At 56.9% G+C, this 23,408-nt stretch overlaps 2 protein-coding genes across 4 annotated transcripts; both read left to right on the top strand.

Annotated features, from left to right (window-relative positions):
- Positions 1-378: 378 nt before the first annotated feature.
- Positions 379-1,570, top strand: ID1 (inhibitor of DNA binding 1, HLH protein). 2 transcript variants are annotated; one of them, XM_040981138.1, is made up of 2 exons: positions 379-873; positions 1,032-1,570. In XM_040981138.1, exons 1-2 carry the CDS (start codon positions 460-462, stop codon positions 1,071-1,073), a joined length of 456 nt encoding a protein of 151 aa, XP_040837072.1. In that variant the 5' UTR covers positions 379-459; the 3' UTR covers positions 1,074-1,570. The 2 variants fall into 2 exon arrangements, with proteins under 2 accessions (XP_040837072.1, XP_040837071.1); XM_040981137.1 differs by having other exon boundaries at positions 379-875; positions 1,029-1,570.
- A 14,971-nt stretch (positions 1,571-16,541) lies between these two features.
- On the top strand, positions 16,542-21,543 carry LOC121157122. 2 transcript variants are annotated; one of them, XM_040981136.1, is made up of 3 exons: positions 16,542-16,706; positions 18,144-18,275; positions 21,300-21,543. In XM_040981136.1, the coding sequence occupies exons 1-3, from the start codon at positions 16,559-16,561 to the stop codon at positions 21,434-21,436; spliced, it is 417 nt and encodes a 138-aa protein (XP_040837070.1). In that variant the 5' UTR covers positions 16,542-16,558; the 3' UTR covers positions 21,437-21,543. The 2 variants fall into 2 exon arrangements, 1 of the variants encoding a protein (XP_040837070.1); XR_005883985.1 differs by lacking the exons at positions 16,542-16,706; positions 18,144-18,275 and adding an exon at positions 19,603-19,837 and having other exon boundaries at positions 21,300-21,386.
- The last annotated feature ends 1,865 nt before the right edge of the window (positions 21,544-23,408 follow it).

Raw genomic sequence — 23,408 nt, 5'->3', positions numbered from 1 at the left:
CGTTTCTGAGGCCCGGGACAGTGTGCAAACGCGGGGTTGTAGGGGTGTGTGTTGGGGGGCGCTCTCGGGGAGCCCTCAGCCTTTCCCATCTGCACAATCGAGCCGCGGGCTGAGCGGAGGACGCGCTCCAGACGCGCGCGGAGCAGCCCCGGCCTCACGTGCCGCGGCCCGCGCGCCCTGTCCGTCCCCCGGAGACGGCGTGCCTTTCCACCAACCAGAGGGCGCGCCCCCGAGCAGGGGGCGGGGCCCGGGCCGCGCCGTCCCGCCCCCCGCCTCCCATTGGCTGCTTTTGAACGCTCTGCGCCCGCCCCCGGCGGCGTCGTTATAAAAGGCGGGCGGCGGGGTTGCGCTTTTGCCTTCTTACCGCCGCCGCCTTCCGTGCGCTCCGGCTTCTCCCGGCACATCCCCGCGCGCGCTCCCCGCCTCCCGGCCGCTCTCCGCCCACCCACCGCCAGAGCCATGAAGGTCGCTAGTGGCAGCGCCGTGGCCACCGCGGGCCCCAGCTGCGCGCTGAAAGCCGGCAAGACGGCGGGCGGTGCGGGCGAGGTGGTGCGCTGCCTGTCGGAGCAGAGCGTGGCCATCTCGCGCTGCGCCGGGACGCGACTGCCCGCGCTGCTGGACGAGCAGCAGGTGAACGTGCTGCTGTACGACATGAACGGCTGCTACTCGCGCCTCAAGGAGCTGGTGCCCACCCTGCCCCAGAACCGCAAAGTGAGCAAGGTGGAGATCCTCCAGCACGTCATCGATTACATCAGGGACCTGCAGCTCGAACTCAACTCCGAAGCCGAAGTCGGGACTCCGGGCGGCCGGGGCTTACCGGGTCGGGCTCCGCTGAGTACCCTCAACGGCGAGATCAGCTCCCTGACGGCCGAGGTGAGAGCCGGAGCAGGCGCGCGGGCTCGTGGGCGGCGTGGGGGCAGCGGGGGACACCTGGCCATGCATGCCCTTGGGACACCCCGGAGAAGCGGCGGGTGGGTCGTGCCCGTCCCCCCAGACCTTCCCAGCTCACACCTCTGTCTGGTTTTCCACAGGCGGCGTGCGTTCCAGCCGATGACCGCATCTTGTGTCGCTGAGGCGCTTGCCCCCGCCCGGGGACCGACGGACCCCCCAGCCCTGCAGGGGTGGTAGTGGGTGTTTGGGGAAAAGAGTCAGTGCTCTCTGGTTATCCCCGCCCCCCACGTACCCCTCCACGTCCACCCCGTGCGTTGCCAGAGCAGGGGGCGAGGAGCAAAACCGACGGAAGCTCGCGAGTCCGGCCCGGGGCCGGGGTCGAGGGGAACGGCCGCCGGAAGGCCGGCCCTCCAGCCACACACCTGCCAGCCTCCAGTGACTGCCGCGCGCAGGGGCGGGCGGGGGGGACACACTTAACCCCCCTCCCCCGTTTGTTTCTATTTTTTGAAAAGCAAGACATTTTTTAAAATGGTCACGTTTGGTGCTTCTCAGATTTCTGAGGAAATTGCTTCGTATTGTATATTACAATGATCACCGGCTGAGAATATTGTTTTACAATAGTTCCGTGGGATGGAAGGGGGTGGGAGGGATGTGTTTTCCTTTTTTGTTATTAAACAAATACTTTAGATGACGGTGGAGTTGCTGTGACTTCTTGGGCTGAGGGGAGGGGCCGGAGGGTGGGTGTGAACTCTGACCCTTGTGCAGCTGGCGCGAGGAGGAGGGGGCCGCGGGCCACATCTGGACAGGCGACCTGAATGAGCGTTTCCGGTGTCTTTCAAGTCTATTCTTCCCCAGCCTAGGCCATTTCCCTGCTCCCTAGTGTCATAAAACTAAATCCCCCACCACCGGGCTTTCCCTCCAAGTAGCCACCGGGCCATCTGGGTCACCTGGGGAGATTGTTAAAATGCAGATGAACCTGCCGAGCCCCCTCTGGAGTGGGAGGTAGTGGAGCCCTTTAAGAACGGGGTTGGGGCCATCTGTTGTGTGTCCCCCCGCCCAACATGCAACATGAGGGTGACCCTAGGAAGGAGGGCCCAGCCCAAGGTCTGTCCTTGTCTGTCCCCAGCTCCCCAGAAGGAGGGCCCTGGATCCCAGCAGGCTGCCCCAGGGCTCCCAGCTTGTCCAAGTGGGTGAGCGAGTTGGCAGGGCCCTGTGGGGCACAGCTGCTCAGCCACCTGCTCCGGGTCTGCACTCGGCCCTCTGCCCTGGGGCTCCTGTGTGGGCCCAACGAGGAGTGGGTGAGTCCCTTCCCCACCTCCCAGCTTCTGAGCCGGAGGAGGTGTCCCTGGCCAGGGCCTATGTGCCTGGACATGCTTGTGCATCTGTGCTCCGAGTTGGGGTGTGTGGGTGCCTGGGCCTGAGTGTGTGTGGCAGGAGGGAGCTGGCAGCTCCCAGCCTCGCCAGGGGCCTGGGTCATCTTCCTGAACAGGCTTGGGAAGGGGGGGGGGCTTGAAGGTGAAAATGAGCCTTGCACACTGAACCCCACTGGGAACTTTCCGGAGATGAGCTGCCCCCTCACCCCGAGGGGCCTGGGCAGAATGGGGGCAGCTGTGTTTGTTCTAACTTGGGAGGCCCACCTCAGCTACCCCTCCAGCCCCAAGTATTACACAGGGAGAAACCAAGGCCGCAGAAGCACAAACAAGGGGTCCCAGGGAGGACAGGATTGTGAACACTACCCGTCCATAAAAAGGACGATAAAAGCTTTAGTACCTCGGTCCAGCAGGCAAATCCGGCGCCCCTTCACAAGCAGGACTTGGCCCAAGGCAGGGGGATGGGGCAGATTCCGGAGCAAGAAGGAAGCTGGGAGAAGGAGATGACCCCCACCCCTCCAATTCATGCCCACGGTTTGCCGCACGCACCAGCCCTCTCCAGGGTTTTCTAGCTCACACCGAGGAATACTGTACAGGCAGGTAAATGATGTCGCCCCTCCCTTCTCCACCCCCACCCCCGCGCAGGGGAACCTCACAAACTGGTCCAGAATAAATGAAATTAATCCAGGGCAACACAGTGCCTGGCACGCCGCGGGTGACAGTTACAAATGAGCCTGTGTGTCCTTGGAGTGTCCTCGGAGGCACACGTGTACACCCCTCCCGCTTGGGCCCCTCTCACCTCCCCCTCCGCCCAAGCCCACCCACGGGGACGCGGTCCCGCGCTCCCCGCGTGCGCTCCCCCACGCCAGGCAGGGCCTCCTTCCAGCGGAGGAAGGGGCTGCGGGCCCCCCCTCCCTCCCCGCCATTCAGGCACTCTCTGGATTCCACGTTTCGCTCTTTTTTCCCCTTTGGCCCGGGCCCAGCCCATCTGGAGGCCGGCTCGGCGGCGGCCTGGGAGCGTTTCCATCAGCTGGGCCCGAGGAATGCGGAGCTATTTAACCTGAGCATCCCCAGGTGTACGGAGGCGCCTGGCTGTCTGGGGCCCGCCGCCTTTGGCACGGCCGCGCTAGACAAACAGCGCGCCGCCCCCGCCCTGCCCCTCCGCCCGCAGCTGCAGCCGGGCCTGGGAACGGAGGGCGCCGGCGGCTTGCATAAGAGGCTCCGGGCCTGGCCGAGGGAGGGAGCGAGGGAGCGAGGGAGCGCGGGAGGGGGACAGAGGCCGCGCCGCCGGGCGCGCGCGCCTGGGCTGCACACGGAGCCCTGCTCCTTGGGAAATCATTAACGATTCAACCCCTCCTGGGCAGCGGCAGTGCAAGGCACCCGGAGAACCCTTCAGCCCCAAGATTTGCGGGGGCCCTGGCCTTGGTCTTTGCAGGGCTGTAGGTCGCAGATTGCCTGAAGTCCTTAGACACTTTAGCGAGTTTAGAGAGTGTTGGTAATCTGCTAGGCGAAGTCATTTAAGGACTAATCAGAGAGCTCATCTAAGTGCTTTAAAAGAAAATCCTTACAACCTTAGTGGGACCACTGGGACACACGCTGATGTTAATGACTATGGTAACAACCGCAGTGAAGAGGCAGGGAGGACTGAGTTTGGAACCCCACCTCTCAGAACCTTTCGCTGCTCACCTGAAATGGGTTCAGAACTGGGGCTCTGCAGCCCCGTGGACCCCAATGCTCCCCAAAAGCTCGACTCAGAGCAGACACTCTGTGTGGCCAGTGAGGGTTTTGAGTCCTTCTGAAGGGGCTAACTCGAGTTCCCTCAGTCTGGGCCACTGCTGGATGAGAGAAGACAGCCAGAAAGGTGAAGCAGCTCCCCCCCTCCCCGTCACAGCAGGTCACAGCAGGCCACCCCCCTGGAGTCCACTGCACACACCAGCCTTCTCCCCCGTGCTCATTCTGCTGGGAAATCAGGACCTGGACAGACATGTCCACGGCTCACCAGGCTGAGCTATTTCAAAAGATCAGACTCAAGCCTGGAATGACAGAACTGGCCCAGCTTCTGTTGACCTCTGAGAGGTCCAGGTGGGTGCCATGTGACCCGGTGAGGAGAAGAGACGCACGCAGCTTGGCCCAGGTGGGAACCCAGGTGGGAAACCAGTTGCACCACAGAAAGGGCTGACCCTGGGCTGGAGGCTGCTGGCTCCCGGGGCCCTGACATCTGGACATACCTCATCCCAGTGCCCCCAGGGGTCACGGATGCCTCCCACACAAACACCAGTCCTGCACCTGCCGGCTGACTCATCTGAACCTCGAGGTTGACTGCATGGGGAAGGCTGCCTAGAATGGTTCCTCACGCCACTCCTTCAGCGAGCACCAGGGACCCGCCCACCCAGCCGCAGGTGGGTCTCCCTTGCATCGCGCCCGGGGGTGCCCGAGTGAAAGGAGGAGGGTGAGTCACAGGGTCAAGCCCCGAGCTGGGTGAGGCTGCAGCCAGGACCCAGCGCGCTGCTGCTTTCCGGGAAAGGGAAGGGAAGGGGAAACCAGCGGGCGAGGTTGGAACAGGAGGAGCTGCAGGGGAGGGGGGGAGGGCACCCTTATCTCCTGACCCGCCCTGGCTGGCCACACTTCCTGCCTGCCCTGACTCTTGCAAAACCTCCTTACCAGTGCTGCCCCCAAGAGAGGTGCCCCAGGCCTGTGCCGGGTTGCATCACAGCCTTGTGCAAGGGGGCGGTTGAGGGGCGGGTGGTGGCTGGAGACCAGGAAGAGGCAAGGAAAGCAGAGTCAAGGACACTTCTGGTGGGGCGTCTGCTTCACCTCCCAGGCCCTCTGTGCCTCCCTCGCTTGACAGCGGGTCTGCCACTCTCTGTTTTGAGGTTTCCAAGATGTCACCCCAAACCTAGTGCTCCCCAAGCCCCAGGCTGGGTCGTTGTCATCACTACCTGAAAAATGGAACCAGCCCCAACTGGCTTGTTCAGGAGATGGTGTTAAATAGAGTTCCTAGGGTGTGCAGGGGCCAGCGGCTGCAGGAGCCGACAGCTCCCACAGACTCCTTGTCCTCCGGGCATGTGCATTTTGCGAGGAGGACAGTCACTAAATACGCGGAGGAGTGATCTGGCTCAGCTCCCCCAGAGGGTTCCTGAGGCTTAGCCTGCCAGCCTTCTTACCTGGAAACAGCTCTAGCCACGTGCTTTTTTGTGAAATTTGCAAAATGTGTATCTAATCAGAGGTTCCCCCAAAGCTGGATTGCCCCCATCTTCCCTTGGGGAAGCACGGCTGCAGCTTTCAGTCTGTGGGCGCTGAGCACTGAGCTGGGGCTGCGCCCGGCCTCCCGCGGCTCCCCGCGCGCGCCCTCTCTGCAGAGCCGAGAAACAGCGGCGCGGGCGACCAAGGAGACCAAAGCTGGTGCCGTGGCGGCCTCTGGTGGACCTGCGAGGCACTGACGGCAAAACCGGGGTGCGTGTTGCCTCCTCTGGGGCTTGAACCTGTGACTTTGTCCTGTGGCGACACCAGATACCATCACCCCAACCCCAGCTCTGATTGGGGTCTTCCTTATCTGACCTTCTACCCATTCTCTTTCAGCCCCTTCCCCCATAACAAGAAATCTTGGGCCCAGCACGGTAACCTAGCAGCTAGGAAGTCCTCACCTTGCATGCCCAGGATCCTATATGGGCACCGATCCCATATGGGCACAGATTTGTATCCTGGTATCCCAGCTTCCCATCCAGCTCCCTGCCTGTGGCCTGGGAAAGCAGTCTAGGACGGCTCAAAGCCTTGGGATCCTGTCCCTGCATGGGAGACCTGGAACAAGCTCCTGGCTTCTGATCGGCTTGAATCAGTGGACAGAAGATGGATGCATGTGGAAGATCTTTCTCTGTCTCTCCTCCTCTCTGTATATCTGGCTTTCCAATAAAATAAATAAATCTTTAAAAACAAATCTTGGGCTAAGTAGTTGAAGGATTTGTTTTAACAATAAAGTTCCTGCCCTTTTTAAAGAGATTTATTTAATTTTATTAGGAAGAAAGATTTAGAGAGGAGAGACAGAGAAAGATCTTCACGTGCTGGTTCACTCCCCAGGTGGCTGCAACGGCCAGAGCTGAGCTGAGCCAATCTGAAGCCAGGAGCCAGGAGCTTCCTCCGGGTCTCCCACATGGGTACAGAGTCTTTGGGCCATCCTCTACTGCTTCTCCAGGCCATAAGCAGGAAGATACGGATGGAGAGTGGAGCAACCAAGACACAAACTGGTGTCCATATGGGACCCTGGTGTTTGCAGGATTAGCCTGTTGAGCCCCAGTATCAGCCCCAAAAGAATATTTTTAAATTGTAAAATATGTCATCCCTACATACAGACGAGCAGCTGTCACAGGTGTCTGAAGCGTAAAGGTGATCGTTGCACTGGCCACGTGCTTAAGGAATGAAGCGTTCCTTCAAAGTCCCCAACGCCCCTCTGGGTACAGTCCCCACCCTTCCCGCGCTGTCCCCTCTGTGCACAGTCTTGTACTGATCAATCATTGCTTCCTCTTGTGTTTCTTTCACGTGCACACCAGCATGCATCCTAAGAGTCTTCTGCTTAGTTCTCCCTTGTTTTTGCCTTTTATGCAAATCAAGACAGAAGCAGGTGTTCAGCCCAGGGGTTAAAGACACAGGTGAAGATAACCTGTGTCCCACACTGGGACGCCTGCGATCTCACTCCAGCTTCCTGCTAAGGTAGGCACTGGGACACAGGGCAGATGGCTCCGGGCACTGGGCTCCGGGCACTGGGCTCCAGGCACTCCTAGAGGAGACTGACTTCTCAGCTCCTGGCTTTGTCTGCACCAGCCCAGGACCGGTGGAGAGTTTCGGGAGTGTGTGTGTGTCTGCTTCTCAGATATTTAAATGAAAGAAACAAGAAACAAAGTGGATCTGTGGTCCTCTCTCCTGTGTCTCCTGTGAACCTGCCTGGGGCTTTTTTTTTTTTTTGCTTGAACAAACAGGTGACAACAAAACTGCTGTCACGTGCAGTGTGAAACAGGAGCGAGCTGCCTTGTGGGCAGGGCCCCCGCACGGACCGATCACAGGTGCAGCTGAGCTCAGCAAGGGAGTCCCAGCCGAAGCTGCATCAGGCCCTACCTGAATCCCTCCATCAGACCACACTTAAATTCATGTCCATAGAATCTCTGAGACATCACCAAGCGCTTGTTGCTGAAGCCACTGAGCTTTTTGGTCTGTTACGATTCAGACTCCAGCAGGACAGTCCTACCTGTGTGTGTTTACTTCTGTATCACGTCTCTGTCTCCACAGTGGGTGCTCCGTGGCCTGCTTTGTTCTCTTACCACTTGTCCACCTTCTAGCACAGAGCCTGGCACCTAGCCAGTGCCCACTAACTCCCCCTGGAGCAGGTGAGAGTGTATATAGGGGGGCAGCATTGGAGCACAGTGCACTAAGCCACTTCCTACAAATGCTGCCATCTCAGAGCAGAGTGCGAGATCAGATCCCGGTTGCCCCCCTGGGGACTCAGCTTCCTGGGAGCTGAGCAGTGAAAGATGGGCTCCTGGCACCCACGTGGGAGATGTGGATGATGTTCCAGGCTCCCGGCCTCGGCCTGACCCAATCCCAACTGTTACAGTCATTTGAAGAATGAACTGATGACAGCCGTGGCCTCCAGGCACGTGAGCCCGAGGTTGGATCCCAAGTGCAGAGCAGACAGGAGGTGAAGCAGGCAGTCTGATATAGGATGCAGGCATTCCAAGTGGTGTGTCAGTCCGCTGTGCCACAGGGCCCAGCCCTCCCCCAGCCTCTCGGTCACAGACACCTGTAGGGCATCCTGAAAGGACTTGTCTACCTAGTGATGGCTGCCCCGGGCACTGGAGGGGAGGGGCTCGGTCCACTCCAAACCCAAAGCTCAAGCTTCAGCTCGGAGCAGGAAGTGACCACAAGAGCCAACCTGGCGGGATTCCAGCCGACCAATGACACACCTAAACAGACATTCCCTACTTTACTAGGGGACTGACAGCCCCTTTGCCAGTCCCCGTGTCCAGAGGGGTATGCGACTCCTCGTCGCATCTCTTGGCTGCGCGAAGGGGACCCAGGATATTATTTCACCAGCGGGCGGTCGGCGGTCATCGTCTAATACCAGGCATCCCCACAAAGCACCTCTCCCCAGAGCTGCCTCCTGCCGGGGGCCGCCCCTCCTGAAAGGGCTGATTGGCAAAGTGACTGTGTGCCTGGAGGGCTGGACCTTCCAGAGACTTACACCCTGTGATGAGATCACTCAGCTTCCGAAAGGCCATGAAGCCAAGGAGCGTTAGGCAGTACCTGGGAGTGTTAACGATTTACGGACAGACAGCTGTCGTGGAGGCATTCTGCATGCTATTGTTTGTGTTGAAGTGATGAGGTCAGAGGCCTGTGCGTACACATCCTTAATCTTCACTACCTGCTTTCTGCTTTGTGTCACGTAGGTGCCTAACCACCACCCCCCCACCACCACTTATTTTGTTCGAGGTGCTTCTTCGTTCATGGCAAGAAGTGGCCACCCGACTGAAGAATAAAGACATTTCACTTGTCTTCTGGAGTCTTGCTCTATTTCTTTATTTTTTTAAGATTTATTTATTTTTATTGCAAAAATCAGATATGTAGAGAGGAGGAGAGACAGAGAGGAAGATCTTCTGTCTGATGATTCACTCCCTAAGTGACTGCAATGGCCGGAGCTGAGCCGATTCAAAGCCAGGAGCCAGGAGGTTCTTGTGGGTCTCCCACACGGGTGCAGGGTCTCAAGGCTTGTGCTAATGGGATTCCATATTGGATACTGGCACTGCAGGACGGAGGATTAGCCTGTGTGCCACCATGCCAGCCCTGGGCCATCTTCTGTTGCCTTGCCAGGCCATCTGCAGGGAGCTGGATCAGAAACAGAGCAGCTAGGACTCAACCAATGCTTTTGTGGAGTATCAGTGTCAAGGGTGTTGACTTATCCTGTAGCCCTGTGACTGACTTATTCAAAATTGACTATAGGGACCAAGTATTTGGGCCCCTTTACCCACATGGGAGACCCAGAAGAATTTTGTTGTTGTTGTTGTTAAAGTTCATTTATTTTTATTGCAAAGTTAGACAGGGAGAAAGAGAGACAGAGAGGAAGAGCTTCTGTCTGTTGATTCAGGAACTGCTTCCATGTGAAGCCAGGGGCCCAGAGCCTCTTCTGTGTCTCCCACACAGGAGCAGGGTCCCTAGGCTTTGGGCCATCCTTGACTGCTTTCCCAGACCACAAGCAGGGAGCTGGATGGGAAGCGGGGCTGCAGGGATTAGAACTGGCGCCCATATGGGATCCCGATTGTGCAAGGTGAGGCCTTTATCCATTAGGCTACTGTGCTGGGACCTCCAGAAAAATTTAACTCCTGGCTTCAGCCTGGTCCCAGTCTGTACCATAGTAGCTATCTGGGGAATGAACCAGCACATGGAGAATCCCTCTCTCTCTTTCTCTCTCTTAAAAAAAAAAAAAAAAAGATTTATTTTTATTGCAAAGTCAGATACACAGAGAGGAGGAGAGACAGAGAGGAAGATCTTCCATCCGATTATTCACTCCTCAAGTGACTGCAATGACCAGTGCTGTGCCAATTCGAAACCAAGAGCCAGGAACTTCCTCCAGGTCTCCCATGCAGTACAGGGTCCCCAGGCCTTTACCATCCTTGACTGCTTTCCCAGGCCACAAGCAGGGAGCCAGATGGGAAACGGGGCACCAGGATTAGAACCGGTGCCCATATGGGATCCAGGCACATTCAAGGCGAGGACTTTAGCTGCTAGGCTACCGTGCCAGGCCCCCTCTCTGTCTCTTAAAGAGAAAAAAATCAATGTTTTTACAGAAATACAAATATCTTCTGTAATAAAGACCTCCAAGTTGGGTTCAGTTTCTCTCTGTTCCATCACTGTGCAAGCTGTGGACAAAAGGGAACGCTGAGTGAAGGTGTACAGAAAACTCTTCGTGCTATTTTCATCATGTCTGGGTGGCTAAAATTACCTCCAAAGGAAGAAGGCTACTAAAATAGTAAGAGCAGGTGAGAGGAAGAGGAAGTGGTCTTGGTTGAAGAAATCAGGGCAGCGGTGCCCTTGGCCACTGGAACCAGGGACAGGTGCCCGGCAGGCACAGGGAGAGGTGCCCGGCAGGCACAGGGGGAGGTGCCCAGCAGGCACAGGAAGTGCTCCCTGAGGCAAGGAAGTGGAGGGACAAGGCTGGCGGGCCAGACCAGCGCCTCAGGAGCAGCTCCAGGCCCAGGGCTGCTCTGCAGGGCCTTGTCTCCAGAGGAAAAGCCAACTGCCCACCTGCAGCCTCGAACCCAGGGCGTGTCACAGGGTCACAGGGATAGCATGAGGCAAATCTTGAAATCCTTGCGACTTTTTTCTCTTCTCTCTTGTTTCTTCCATTGCAGGGGAGGCAGCGCTGGTGGTGCAAACCCTGAGAGAATTCCGTGTTTTGAACAAAAGTGGAATGGGAAGAACAGATTTATAGAAAGAAAATTCTACAATGGACAGCATGGGTTCAGACTGCCCTGAATCTGTGCCAGTCAGTACCAGTCTCAGGTTCAACTTCAAGCTGTGTGCCCGGGACAACCCCAGAGAAGCACACAGGCCCCAAGTCCTGCCTGCCCAGGTCCCAGGGGCACCTACACAGCCCAGCAACAGTGCTGGCCTCCCTCCGCCTCCGCTCCCCCCAGGGGCCTATCTGTACACGGTCACCCTCGGCCCTGGGGCAGGCAGCCCCACACATGTTCCTCATCACAGCCTCCCTGGAATCTGGGGCCTGGAGTTCCCGTGGAAGCAGGCCGGGGGTGGGAATGGCCAGGGAAGTTACTGGGGGCCATGGTCCCTGAATGGCTTTGCTTGGGAGCTCCCGTGAGATATGGGGACACTGAGGCCCCAAAATGGTGCTGCTCGGCCACTCAGTGTGGCAGCAGCCCCAGCATGCAAGCCATTCTCTTGTGTGCTCTATTACACACACACACATACACACACACGTGCAGCAACCATCTATCCATCCTGGAAAAAGGTCCGAGAAGACTCAGGTAGCTGTTCTCCGGGATGCTCCCTGTCTCCTGTCCATAGGACTGACTATTCTACAGGACAGCCTGGTCCCCAAGAACACCACGGAGGCTTTGGGCCTCTTAAGTCTGCAATTCCTGGGGATAGAGGAGGTGCCGCTCCCAGGAGAGACCACCAGAGGGCGCCGGCTCCTGCATGGGCAGGTCGTGGAAGTTGGAGGTCACCTATTCCACTCTCCCTGCCCTTCTCGGCGCCTCTGCCCCCCTGGGGACAAAGCCACTTCTCTTCGGAAACTGGCTAGAGCAGCTCCCTAAAGACTCACAGGAGACCCTGAGAAAAGCTGTGGTTCCCCAGGCGACACAGGGGCCCCCAGCCCTCATCATCAGTAGTATCTGAACAGTCCTGGGTTCTGCTTTATGTCACCACGTCACACCCATCCTCCCCTCGGTGGCTTCCATCATCCTTAGAATAAACCCAGGATCCTGGCCATGGCTTACAAAGCTCTGCCTGGGGCTCCAGCCCGTTTCTCTCTTCTCTTGGCATCCTCTGACTCACTGCTTGGGCCAGGGTGGCCCGTCTTCTGCTCACTGACTATAACCCCCTGGTTGGAGCTGGACCAGGCACCCTGGAAGGGCCAGTCCTTTCGGGGTGACAGAGCTGGATAAATCACCCTTTTGGTTTTCAAAATTTATTTTGATTTATTTGAAAGGCAGAGTGACAGAAAAACACACCGTGAGAGCTTCTATCTGCTGGCTCACTCCCCACCAGGCTGCAGCAGCCAGGGCTGGGCTGGGCCAAAACCAGGACCTAGGAACTCCATCCAGGTTTCACACAGGGCTGGGACCCAAGCATTCGGGCCAGCATCGGCTGCTGCTTTCCCAGGAGCATTAGCAGGGAGCTGCATTGGGAGCAGAGCAGTGGGGACCTGAATCTGTGCTCTTGGGGGATGCCAAGTCCCAGGCTGTCTGCACCCCCTCCCCCTTTAGTAAATGATTCTTTTTTTTTTTTTTTTTTTAAAGATTTATTTTTATTATTTTTTCATTGGAAAGGCGGATATACAGAGAGGAGATACAGAGAGGAAGATCTTCCATCCGATGATTCACTCCCCAAGTGAGCCGCAACGGGTCGGTACTATGCCGATCCGAAGCCAGGAGCCTCTTCCGGGGTCTCCCACGCGGGTGCAGGGTCCCAAAGCTTTGGGCCGTCCTCAACTGCCTTCCCAGGCCACAGGCAGGGAGCTGGAAGGGAAGCGGGGCTGCGGGGATTAGAACCGGCGCCCATATGGGATCCCGGGCGTGCAAGGCGAGGACTTAACCACTTGCGCCACCGCGCCGGGCCCCAAATGATTCTTTTTTAAAAATATGTATTTATTTATTTATCAGAGATTTATTTATTTTATTACAAAGTCAGATATACAGAGAGGAGGAGAGACAGAGAGGAAGATCTGTCTGATGATTCATTCCCCAAGTGACCGTAACGGCCGGTGCTGCGCCAATCCGAAACCAGGAGCCAGGAACTTCCTCCAGGTCTCCCACATAGGTGCAGGGTCCCAAGGCTTTGGGCCATCCTCGACTGCTTTCCCAGGACACAGGCTGGATTAGAACCAGCACCCATATGGGATCCCAGCATGTTCAAGGTGAGGACTTTAAGCGCTCTGCTATCGGGCCAGGACCTTGACTGAGCCAGCACCTTGTTTCCTAGCCAGTAGGAGCCAGAGAGGGGAAGCTGTGTGTTGAAAGCCACACAGCCCAGGAGCAGCTTTTCCACTGCCCCTTCCTGAGTGCAGTACAGCGCATGGCAGGGTCGGAGGTCCACCCCGGCCAGCTCCCATGCTCCAGGTGCCCACTGCTTTCAGGCTGTTCTAGAAGGTCTAGAACGACTTCTGTCTACAAAGGCACAAAAGAAGGGCTTTTCTCTCAGGCAGACCCTCCCCACCACACACACACATACACACTTTTCCCAGCACAGGGAGGACAGCAGGGCCGCTGGTGTGATGGCCCAAGGCCCGACCGGAAGGTGGGCAAATGGGTTGAAGCCTGCTGGAGTCCCTCCCGCTGTGACCGCCACCAGCGCCCCTAGGGACGCGCGCTGGACGCTCCCACGCTGGGCTGAACAGGAGGTTCCCACGCAGCCTTGGCCTTGAGGGCTGGAGGGGCGGGGTCGGGGGCTGGCGCCGCGCGGGTCCCTTGTGGGCGGTCCTGCTGCCCTGGCCAGGCAGAGCCAGGTTGGGTTGCTACTGCCGCTAGCCGCCCGCGGAGGTGAGTGGGGTGGCTGCGTGGGATGGCTGGGACCCCTGCCCTTGCTGACCTGCACGCAGTCCCAATCGCGAAGGAGGAAGAGTAGGGGGCTTCCAACATCAGAGTTGAGCGTGCTTCTCTGCTGTTGCCCCTGTCTGGGAGGGGAGGGTATGGGGTTGGGGGGCGGAATTCTCCCCCAAATCCAGCACTCCGCTCCCCTTCATCTCCCCACTTGTGAGGTTCTCCCATCCCCAGAAGCGACGGGAACCCTTTCATTTCCCAGATATGGGGGCACTCCTCTCACTTGTCACAATCGAGGAGCCCCCCTCCTTTTCTCCATCGCGTGGAGGCCCCTGTCCCTGGTGTGACCCAGTTTGGTCCCCGTCCTCTGAAGCCCTCCCCCCTCCACAGAATGGCAGACCCTGAGACTGCTCTGGGGGTGAGGATGGACGCTGGGCCCAGCCGGCAGCCTCCCAGGCCTCCCCCCAGCCAGAGGGCCCTGCTGCACGTAGGCAGCCAATTAGGGAGGAAGGGGGAGCCCACCATCTGCCCAGATGGCCCTGGAGGGAAGGCAGCCTGGCAACCTACTCCCTCCCCACCTGGACTTCCTGCTCCCACTTCACTGCAGGGGGCCTGGTCCCCAGCCTAGCCCAGTTCAGACTGCTCAGACTTTGCCCTGGACGTGGGGCCTCCTCCTACTTTTTGGATGGTGAACTGAGGTTCCAGGAGGGGCTCCATGTACCCCCTGGGGACATCAGACTAAGCTAGAAGAGTTGGAGGCAGGAGGGTGACTTGAAACCCTGGGAATCCACTCCCCTGCCCCAGCTCAGATCCCCCCTCCCATCACACCAGTGAATGAGGGTCCCCCAGCCCTGGACTGAGCCGGAGGTGGAGGCAGGACTCATCCATGGGTCCCTGCTTCCTCACCAGATGCTCTCTCGAATTGCCTGGAGTTGGGGGCCATGGAGAACAGCAGGACCTACCCTACGAAGCGCTCACACTCCAGGAAATGCAGGTAAGATGAGGGCCCCCGTGCCCATCTTCCTAACCAGCCCCTGAGTGACAGGCTGCCATAGCCTGCAGCTTGCTGCTCTGGGTCCCACACGCGACTCCTTGGCAGAGCTGCACCAAGAAGCACAGCCCATGGAGTGAATCAGGCCCTCTCTCCCGCCCCAGGCTCCTTTGGGGATTAGCCCTGAAACCTCAGGTCCCTAAGACCTTGGGGATCCTGAGGCCAACGGGGAGCGAGGGCCTGCACAACTGCACCCTGCCAGTCCGGTGGCAGGAGGGCCTCCCTGGCTTCGGGGGACTGCAGAGGTGTTCTGTGCTGAGCCCTCACTGTGTGCCCCAGAGTCCACACAGACCTCATGACTACCATGTGACGTGGCCACTGTGCTTTCTCCATTTCTCAGATCAACCAACTGAGGCCCCAGGTCGAGCTACCAGAGGAGCCGGGGCTGCTTGCCCAAAGAGGTTTCCAACACTGAGGTGGTGCCAAGGCCTCCTGGGGCACCTCTGGTGCCTGTGGCTGTGGCAGGCTGCATGTGGTCCTCCTTGGTGTCTAGTTTCTGAGCGCCCTGGACAGTCACTGGACACCCAGGGACCTAGCCATCAAGGAAGCTTCCAGACATGCATGTGAGCAGCCGAGAAACTCCTCTTGGTCAGTGTGGATTTTTGAGCAACTGCTGTGGGCCAGACACTGCTCAAAGTCTTCTGAGTGTGTCTGCTTGCATTTTCATTTATTTTGTTTATTTGAAGGAAGTAGAGCCACCTGGCTGATAGTTGAAGCTCTCCATCAGCTGGCTGACTCCCCAGACACCTGCAAGAGCCGTGGATGGACTCCATCGGGGCTGCCACGTGGGTGGTGCAGACCCAAGTGCTTGAGTCATCACCTGCTGGGCTCCCAGGATGCAATCAGCAGGAAGATGCAGTTGGGAGTGGAGCTAGGGGGCTGGTGTCGTTGCTCAGCAGGTAACGTCCTTGCCTGTAAGACCCACATTCCGAAGAGACTGAAGTCCCGGCTGGCCCACTGCGAATCCAGTTCCCTGCTGATGGCCTGGACAGAGTAGCAGAAGATGGCCCAAGTGCTTGGGGCCGCTGCCACCCATGCAGGAGACCTGGGTGAAGCTCCTGGCTTCAGCCTGGCTCAGCAGCCATGGCCCATGCAGCCGCCTGGGGAGTGAACCAGCAGATGGCAGACCTCTGTCTCTCTCCCTGTAATTCTTGAGTTTCAAATACATAAATAATATTTTTAAAGGGGGAATTATTCAGCCAGAAAACTTTTTTACAAAAGATTTACTAATTTTTATTGGAAAGGCAGAAGGTATATATATATATCTTCCATCCATTGGTTCACTCCCCAGGTGGCTGCAATGGCCAGAGCTGAGCCAATCTGAAGCCAGGAGCCAGGAGCTTCTAGGTCTCCCACTCGTGGGTGCAGGGTCCTAAAGCTTTGGGTCATTCTCTACTGCTTTCCTAGGCCACAGCAGGGAGCTGGATGGGAAGTGGAGCAGCTGGGATACTAACCGGTGCCCATATGCGATCCTGGCAAATGCAAGGTGAGGACTTTAGCCATTAGGCTATCATGTCGGGCCCAATGAATATATATTTTTAGAAGAGTGGAGCTGGGTCCAACCTTGCGTGAACCTGGATCTTATATGGGTGCTACTTCGTGTCCTGACTGCTCCACTTCCCATCCAGCTTCCTGCTGGTGGCCTGGGAAAACAGTGGCCCAAACAGGTGGCCCAAAGCCTTGGGACCCTGCACTCACGTTGGGGACCCAGAAGAAGCTTCTGGTTCCTGGCTTCAGATGGACTCAGTTCTAGCTGTAATGGCCACTTGGGGAAGGAACCAGTGGATGGAAAGATCTTTTCCTCTCTGTAAATGTGACTTTCCAATAAAAATAATAAATAAACAAAGAGTGGAGCTAGGCTCTGAACTCTGATATGGGGCGAGGTGCCCCATTAAGCATCCTGACCTCTATGTCAAACATATGACGCAAATGACAGCCTGGACTCAGCTCCTTTCCTCGTGCCCACAGCCCGCGGTGAGGGAAAGATGTCCCCCTACACCAACTGCTATGCCCAGCGCTCATACCCCATGCCCGACGAGCCCTTTTGCACCGAGCTCAGCGCCGAGCAACAAGCCCTGAAGGAGAAAGAGAAGGGCAGCTGGAGCCAGCTCAGTCACGCCGAGAAGGTGGCCTGTATGTCATGGTGGCAGGGTGGGCAGGGAGAGTGGGCTCAGGGCTGACTTTGAAAGGAAGGACTTGGAAAGGAGAGGGCCCCGAGACCCCCTTCCTCATGCGCACACATGCACACACACACACACATCTGGATGCACCCCTGGCAGGTGAAGTGAATTCATTCTTTTATCCACTCGAACTGTGCACAGCCTGGTGCTGCTGCTGCTGGGGACACACAGTACCCCACCCACCCCCTGACATCCACACTGACCTCAGGGTGTCCCCAGCCCAGGGTGGGGAACCTCTGTGACTGGAATCCGGGTGAAATGGCCAGGGGGAGGTGTGTTCCAGATGCTGGAATCCTGGTGGGCCTCTCAGAGGAGGGTGCGTTCCAGCCAACCTTGAAGAGGATGCACTCAGCCCCGTACTGGGAGTAGAGCAGGAGAGGGAGTCAGTGGAAGAAGTAGGTGCGTGGGTATGTGGGTGAGAGTGGGGGTCCTGAGTCACTCATTAAAATTTGAGAGTGTGGAGGGGTGCTCCCATTTGTGGGCTCACTCCCCAAAGGTCCTCAGCCAATAGTCAGGGCTGGGGTGGCTAAGTGAGAGCTGGGACTGCAACCTCACTTGAGCAGCAGATGCCCAGTCGCTTTGTCTGCAGTGGCCCACCTCCCGGATGCCCAGGAAGCTGGGATCAGGAAGTACAGGTGGGAAGTGGTCCTGGGCGCTATGACACAGGACGTGTGCGTGGGCAGCCTGACCCCTGGGCCAAACACCTGCTTCAGGTGACGCTTTGAAAACACAAGAGGCTAGCCTGGGAGTTAACATCCAGGTTAAGATGCTCAAGCCCATATCACAGTGTCTGGGTTCGAGGCCTGGCTCTTACTGCACCTCAAGCTGCTAGCTGCTTCCCAGGGTTTGTGACATCAAGAAGACAGGGCCAGGAGCCAGAGGCAGGCGTTGAGCACAGGCACTCCACACACCTGAATTGCTGGGTCAGATGTTGGTCCCAAAGGCCTCTCTCTCCAGAGCCACTCCGCACCACTCCCACCATGTCTCTGCACAGCTTTAGCCACTGACACCTTCCCCAGCCCTTGGATCCCAGCCCATCTTACTGGCCCAAGATTGTTAAGCCATCCTCTACTGCTTTCTCAGGCCATAAGCAAGCAGTTGGATGGAAGTGGAGCAGGTGGGACACGAACTGGCACCCACATGAATGCCTGTGCCACAGAGTAAAGCATTAACCTGCTGTGTCGCCTCGCCAGCCTTCACACAGCCTTTCAAATGAATAAACCGAAAGAAGGAAAGAAAGAAAGAAAAGAAAAGAAACGAAACAGGAGAAAGAAAAAACTCCTCTGGGTTCTCAGCATTTGCGGCAGGCAGGGGCAGAGGTGTGGGTCCGGGGTGCGGGTTCCAGGCACGGCCACGCCTGAGGTGCCCTCCCCGCTGCCCGCCCTCCCAGTGTACCGGCTGCAGTTCAATGAGACGTTCGCGGAGATGAACCGCCGCTCCAACGAGTGGAAGACGGTGATGGGCTGCGTCTTCTTCTTCTTGGGCTTCACGGGCCTGGTGATCTGGTGGCAGCGAGTGTACGGTGAGTGCTCCGCTGCCCCCGGCCCGGTATGCCCCAGGGAATGCGCACTGCCACTTATCTGAAGGTCTTTATGAGGCCCACGGGGAGGGGCAGAATGGAGGACAGAGTGTGAGCTGCTGGCTTGAGTGCAGGGAGACTACCTCTCTGAACCTGTTTTCTCTCTGTAATTTGGGAAGTACATCTTAGGGTTCTTGTGATACAGAGAGCTGTGGGCTCCCCAGCCTGAGGGATGGTACTGAGGGCTGGGTTGTGTCTGAATTGCCTCAGCTGCTGAGGTCTGCTGCCTGACAATCCATGGAAAGGCTTCCGTCTGGGCACGTGGGGCCACTGCCCCAGCTGCTGTCCTCACGCCTGCGTTTAGCCGAGCAGATGCGTGCCTCTCTAGGGTCCAGAAATACTCACAAACTATCAGCTAGGCGTAGCTGTATAGGGGCCAGTGCTGTGGTGTAGCGAGTTAAGGCACTGCCAACAACGCCGGCATTCCACCTGAGCACTGGCTTAGTTCTGGCTGCTGCACTTCCCATCCAGCTGCCTGCGAATGCACTTGGAAAAGCAGTGGAGAATGGCCCCAGTGCTGGGGTCCCTGCACCCACATCCTGGCTTTGGCCCTGCTCAGCTCTGGCTACTGTGGCCTATTTGGAGAATGAGTCAGCAGACAGAATAACTCTGTCTCTCACTCTTTCAAAAAAAAAAAAAAAAAGATTTATTTTTATTGGAGTGGCAGATTTACAAAGAGAAGGAGAGACAGAGAGAAAAATCTAACATCTGCTGATTCACTCCCCCACGTGGCCACAGTGGCCAGGGCTGTGTTGATCCAAAGCCAGGGGCCTAGAACCTCTTTTGGGGTCTCCCATGTGGGTGCAGGGTCCCAAGGCTTTGGGCCGTCCTCGACTGCTTTCCCAGGCCACAAGCAAGGAGCTGGATGGGAAAGTGGAACAGCCGGGGTACAAACTGGTGCCCATATGCGATCCTGGTGCTTGCATGTAGATTAGCCAGTTAAGCCACCATGTCGGGCCCCATATCTCTGCCTTTTAAATAAATAACACATCTTAATTTTTTTTTTTTCTAGCTCCCAGCAAAGCTAGAACATGTAGTCTGCACCTGGATAGTCACCCATCCAACTGAACTTTTCATTTCTTTTACTTGCAAGGCAGAGGGACACACAGGCAGGCAGACAGACTTGGGCCATCTGCTGGTTTATGCCCCAGATAACCACAGGGCTTGACCACGCCCAAGCCAGGAGCTTCGTCTTAATCGCCCGTGTGGGTGCAGGGACCCCAGTACTTGAGTCATCCTCCACTGCTTTTCCAAGTGCATTAGCAGGGAGCTGGATGGGAGGTGGATCATCCAGGACCCCCACCAGGCATCAGGCATGGAATGGGGCTGCTCCGAGCCAAAGACCTTCCCTCCCTCCCCTGCCAGCCGAGCTTAATGAACTCAGAGAGTGATTTTCACGGTGCCACTCTTGGATCAAAAGTCGCTCCTGCAGATTCTCTGTCCCTGCTCCGGGTGGCGGAGTCAGACCCCCTGGGAGGGCGCCCAGCAGCCGTTGGGTCCTGCAGGTGGCTTGACGCCAGCTCACCCCGGGGCGCACGGCGGCGGAGCTCTGCTGCCCTCTTCTGGCTTCTTCTGCAAGCGCAGTGGGAATTCCCGGTGACCAAGGAGAGGAAGCCCCAAGGGGGAAGCGCTGGGCATGCGACAGGAGCCCCTGAAGCCTGGTCCCCTCCTGCCCATCTCCTGCGAAGAAGAGTACCAGGGATGGAGGCGAGGCCGGGCAGGCGAGTCAGCCTTGGCAGGGAGCCAGGGAGTGAGTCCCAACAGGGCCTTCCCTGATGTTCACGGAAGTTCATTTTATTTTCACTTGAAAGGGAAAGAGATCGAGAGTCTACTGGTTCATGGTCCATTCTCCAAATGCCTGCCCTAGCCCGGGCTGGGCCAGGCTGAAGCCAGGGGCCAGTGGCTTCATCCAGGTCTGCCTCGTGGGCGTAGGGGCCCAAGCCGTTGGGCCACCCTCTGCTGCTTCTCCAGGTGCATTAGCAAGGAGCTGGATGGGAAGCAAGTAGAACAGCTAGGGCTAAAACTGGCACTCCAGTGTGGGATGCTGATGTCACAAGAGGTGGCTCTCCCCGCTGAACTAAGGTGGAGGATGCAGTGTTTTCAAGGGCCTACCTTGCAAAGCCCCTCACCCAGGCCCTTGTCACTGTCCTTGCTGCAGTGGGCACTTCATATCCGTTCACGCCTGCCCGTGGCTTTCTCTGCACTAACCCCATCAATCTGCCAGCCCCCTGGGGCCGGAACCTGCTTCAGACAGGGAGGAGATGGAGAGGCAATGCTTCTTGCTGGGGGTCCCACAAACAGGGAACTATCAGGGATGGGATTTGGGTCTAGGCTATCTTCAAATCTGTGCTTATGTTACCACTGGCCATGGAAGGACGTGAGCAAATGGAGGCACAGAATGGGGATGCACTTTGGCCCAGCTCCCAGGGGGCGTTCAAGGCTCTGTTGGCATCAAAACCCAGGTCAGAGGTCAGTGCTGTGGTATAATAGGTGAAGCTGTCCCTCATGACACCAGCGTCTGATAGTAGAGTCCCAGCGGCCCTGCTTCCCATCCAGCTCCCTGCTTGAGGCCTGGGAAAGCAGCCGAGGACAACCCAAAGCCTTGGGACCCTGCACCCATGTAAGAGACAAAACGAAGCTTCTGACTCCTGGCTTCGGACTGGCTCAGATGGGGAGTGAACCAACAGATGAAAGACTCTGTGTCTTTCCTTGTCACTGTACCTTTCAAAATCAATCATTCAATCTTTGAAAGAAAATGAAAAGAACCCAGAAGCCCCTGGGTGGCACCTCTGTAGAGTCTGGTGGGCCTAGGGCGGGGCATGGGATGCTGCTGGGCAGGGTGTGGGTGCTGCTGGGCGGGGCGTGGGTGCTGTTTGCAGGGTGGGGCGCTGCTGGGCAGGGCATGGGCACAGCTGGGCGTGGGGTGGCTCCTGAGCAGCCGCTGTCCTGCCCCCGCCCGGCCCACAGTGTTCCCCGAGAAGCCCATCACCCTGACAGATGAACGCAAGGCCCAGCAGCTGCAGCGCATACTGGACATGAAGGGCAACCCTGTGCAGGGCCTGGCCTCACGCTGGGACTATGAGAAGAAGCAATGGAAGAAGTGACTGCCCGCAGCTGGCTTGCAACCTCTGGGGGGGGGGGCTTCGTCCGCAGCCCTAACTGTCCCCGCTCCAAAAAATAACAACCAATAAAGCCCACCTGTTCTAGTCTGCTTTTAATCCTCTGCTTCAGTCTTCATCAGGCACCTACAGCAGCCGAAGGACAAGAACAAGCCGCCTTCCAGGGTTTGGAGCTTTGCTAATCCAGGGGGGCTTCCTGGAGGAGTCTGCCTGTGTGCAGCTGAGCCTAAGGTGGGGTTAGGGAAGGCAGGGAGGAGAAGGGAGGTCATTTCAGGTGGAGGATGTGACCTGGGCCAGGGCAAAGACACTCCTTCACTCAGCCAGCGCTGGAAGCACCTACCAAGGCAGGCGGGGCGTGTGTGTGTGTGTGTGTGTGTGAGTGTGTGTGAGTGTGTGTGTTGGAAGGCAGGTCTGCCACTGGTGAGTGCCACGAAGAAACAAAACCAGACCTAGAGCACTAGGTAGACTGAAGGTGGCAGTGGGGACCTTGGAGGAGGTGGCACTCCAGGAACTGGCCCCGTGCCAAACAGGGTGCAAGCACCTGAGCGGCCCAGCCTGGCTCCGGCTTGTGACTGGCACGTGACGGGCAGGGCAGCTGGGGGGAGGGGCTGGGGCACAGAACAGGTCATATAGTGCCTCAGCGGGGGGGGGGGGTAGTTCTAATATTGACTGTTTTTTTTAATCTTATAAAAAGCTATTTTATTTTGAAAGATTTACTGAGACAGAGATAGCTTCCTTCCACTGGTTTACTCTCCAAATGGTTGCAATGGCCAGAGCTGAGCCGATTAGAAGCCAGGAGCCAGGAGCTTCTTCTAGGTTTCCCACATGGATGCAGGGTCTCAAGGACTTGGGAGCTGGAGCTGGAGGGGAAGTGGAGCAGTCAGAGCATGAACCAGCACCCACAGGGGCTGCCAGCACTGTTGGCTGAGGATTAGGCTACTGTGCCACCATACAAAATTTAAAATTGACTTGTGAAAACTTGGTAATGCGGACATACGAATTTAACAAGAATTCCCAAGACCGTTTATAATGAAATTATTCAAGCTAATTATTCATATGGGAACCTGTGAAATGAGGTGGCATAAATAATTGAAGGGGGAATAAATATGCCTGGAATTCGAACAGTAGTGAATGAATATTCACTAAAAATAAGACGTGCACTTATGTAGGTCATACATGTTTGTGGCTATTTTTACAAAAAGACTTATTTCGATTTGAAAGGCAGATTTACAGAGAGAAGAGAGAGATCTTCTACCCACTAATTGCCTTCCCAAATGGCCACAGCAGCTGGAGCTGGGCAGATCTGAAGCCAGGAACTTCTTCCAGGTCCCCCATGGGGGTGCAAGGCCCAAGGACACAGACCATCCTGTTTTCCCAGGCCACAAGTAGGGAGAAAGCTGGATCAGAAATGGAGCAGCCAGGACACAAACCAGCGGCCATATGGAATACTGGTACCTCATTATTTTTGCTGTGTGGCAGACGCTGTGATGGACATCATGTAATGAACTTGATCATGATGTAAGTTGCTGCTCTTTCTGCAAGATTTGCTAATTAAAAAAAAAAGCATAAGCAAAACGATTACTATCTTAAAGGGCGATAGGATTTAAGACTAAATAAGGGAAAGCTAACTGTTAACCCTCAGCTTGCATCAAGCACTCTCCACATTTTGAGCTCTTTTCCTAGCTCTAATATATATCCATTTATGTAAAATAAAGGGGGGGAGGAGAGAAGAAAAGGGGAGAAGATATTTGCATATGTGTATTTGCCTGTGTGTGAGAAACGTTTCTGGAAGCATATGGAGAACCCCGGGTGGGAACTCGGGTAGGAACGGGAGCCAGAAACATCAGAGCATGGGTTGGGCAGGAGGCTGGAGGCTCGGACCTTCCAAGTGCCCGGAAGAGCTGCGCAAGCTCTGAGCCCGCACCCAAGGGCTGGCAGTGTAGAGACGTCATTCCGG

This window comes from Ochotona curzoniae, unplaced genomic scaffold (assembly GCF_017591425.1).
Source record: "Ochotona curzoniae isolate NIBS_2020 unplaced genomic scaffold, NIBS_Ocur_1.0 contig_3520, whole genome shotgun sequence".
NCBI lineage: Eukaryota > Metazoa > Chordata > Mammalia > Lagomorpha > Ochotonidae > Ochotona > Ochotona curzoniae.
This window is presented reverse-complemented; position numbering and strand designations above follow the sequence as displayed.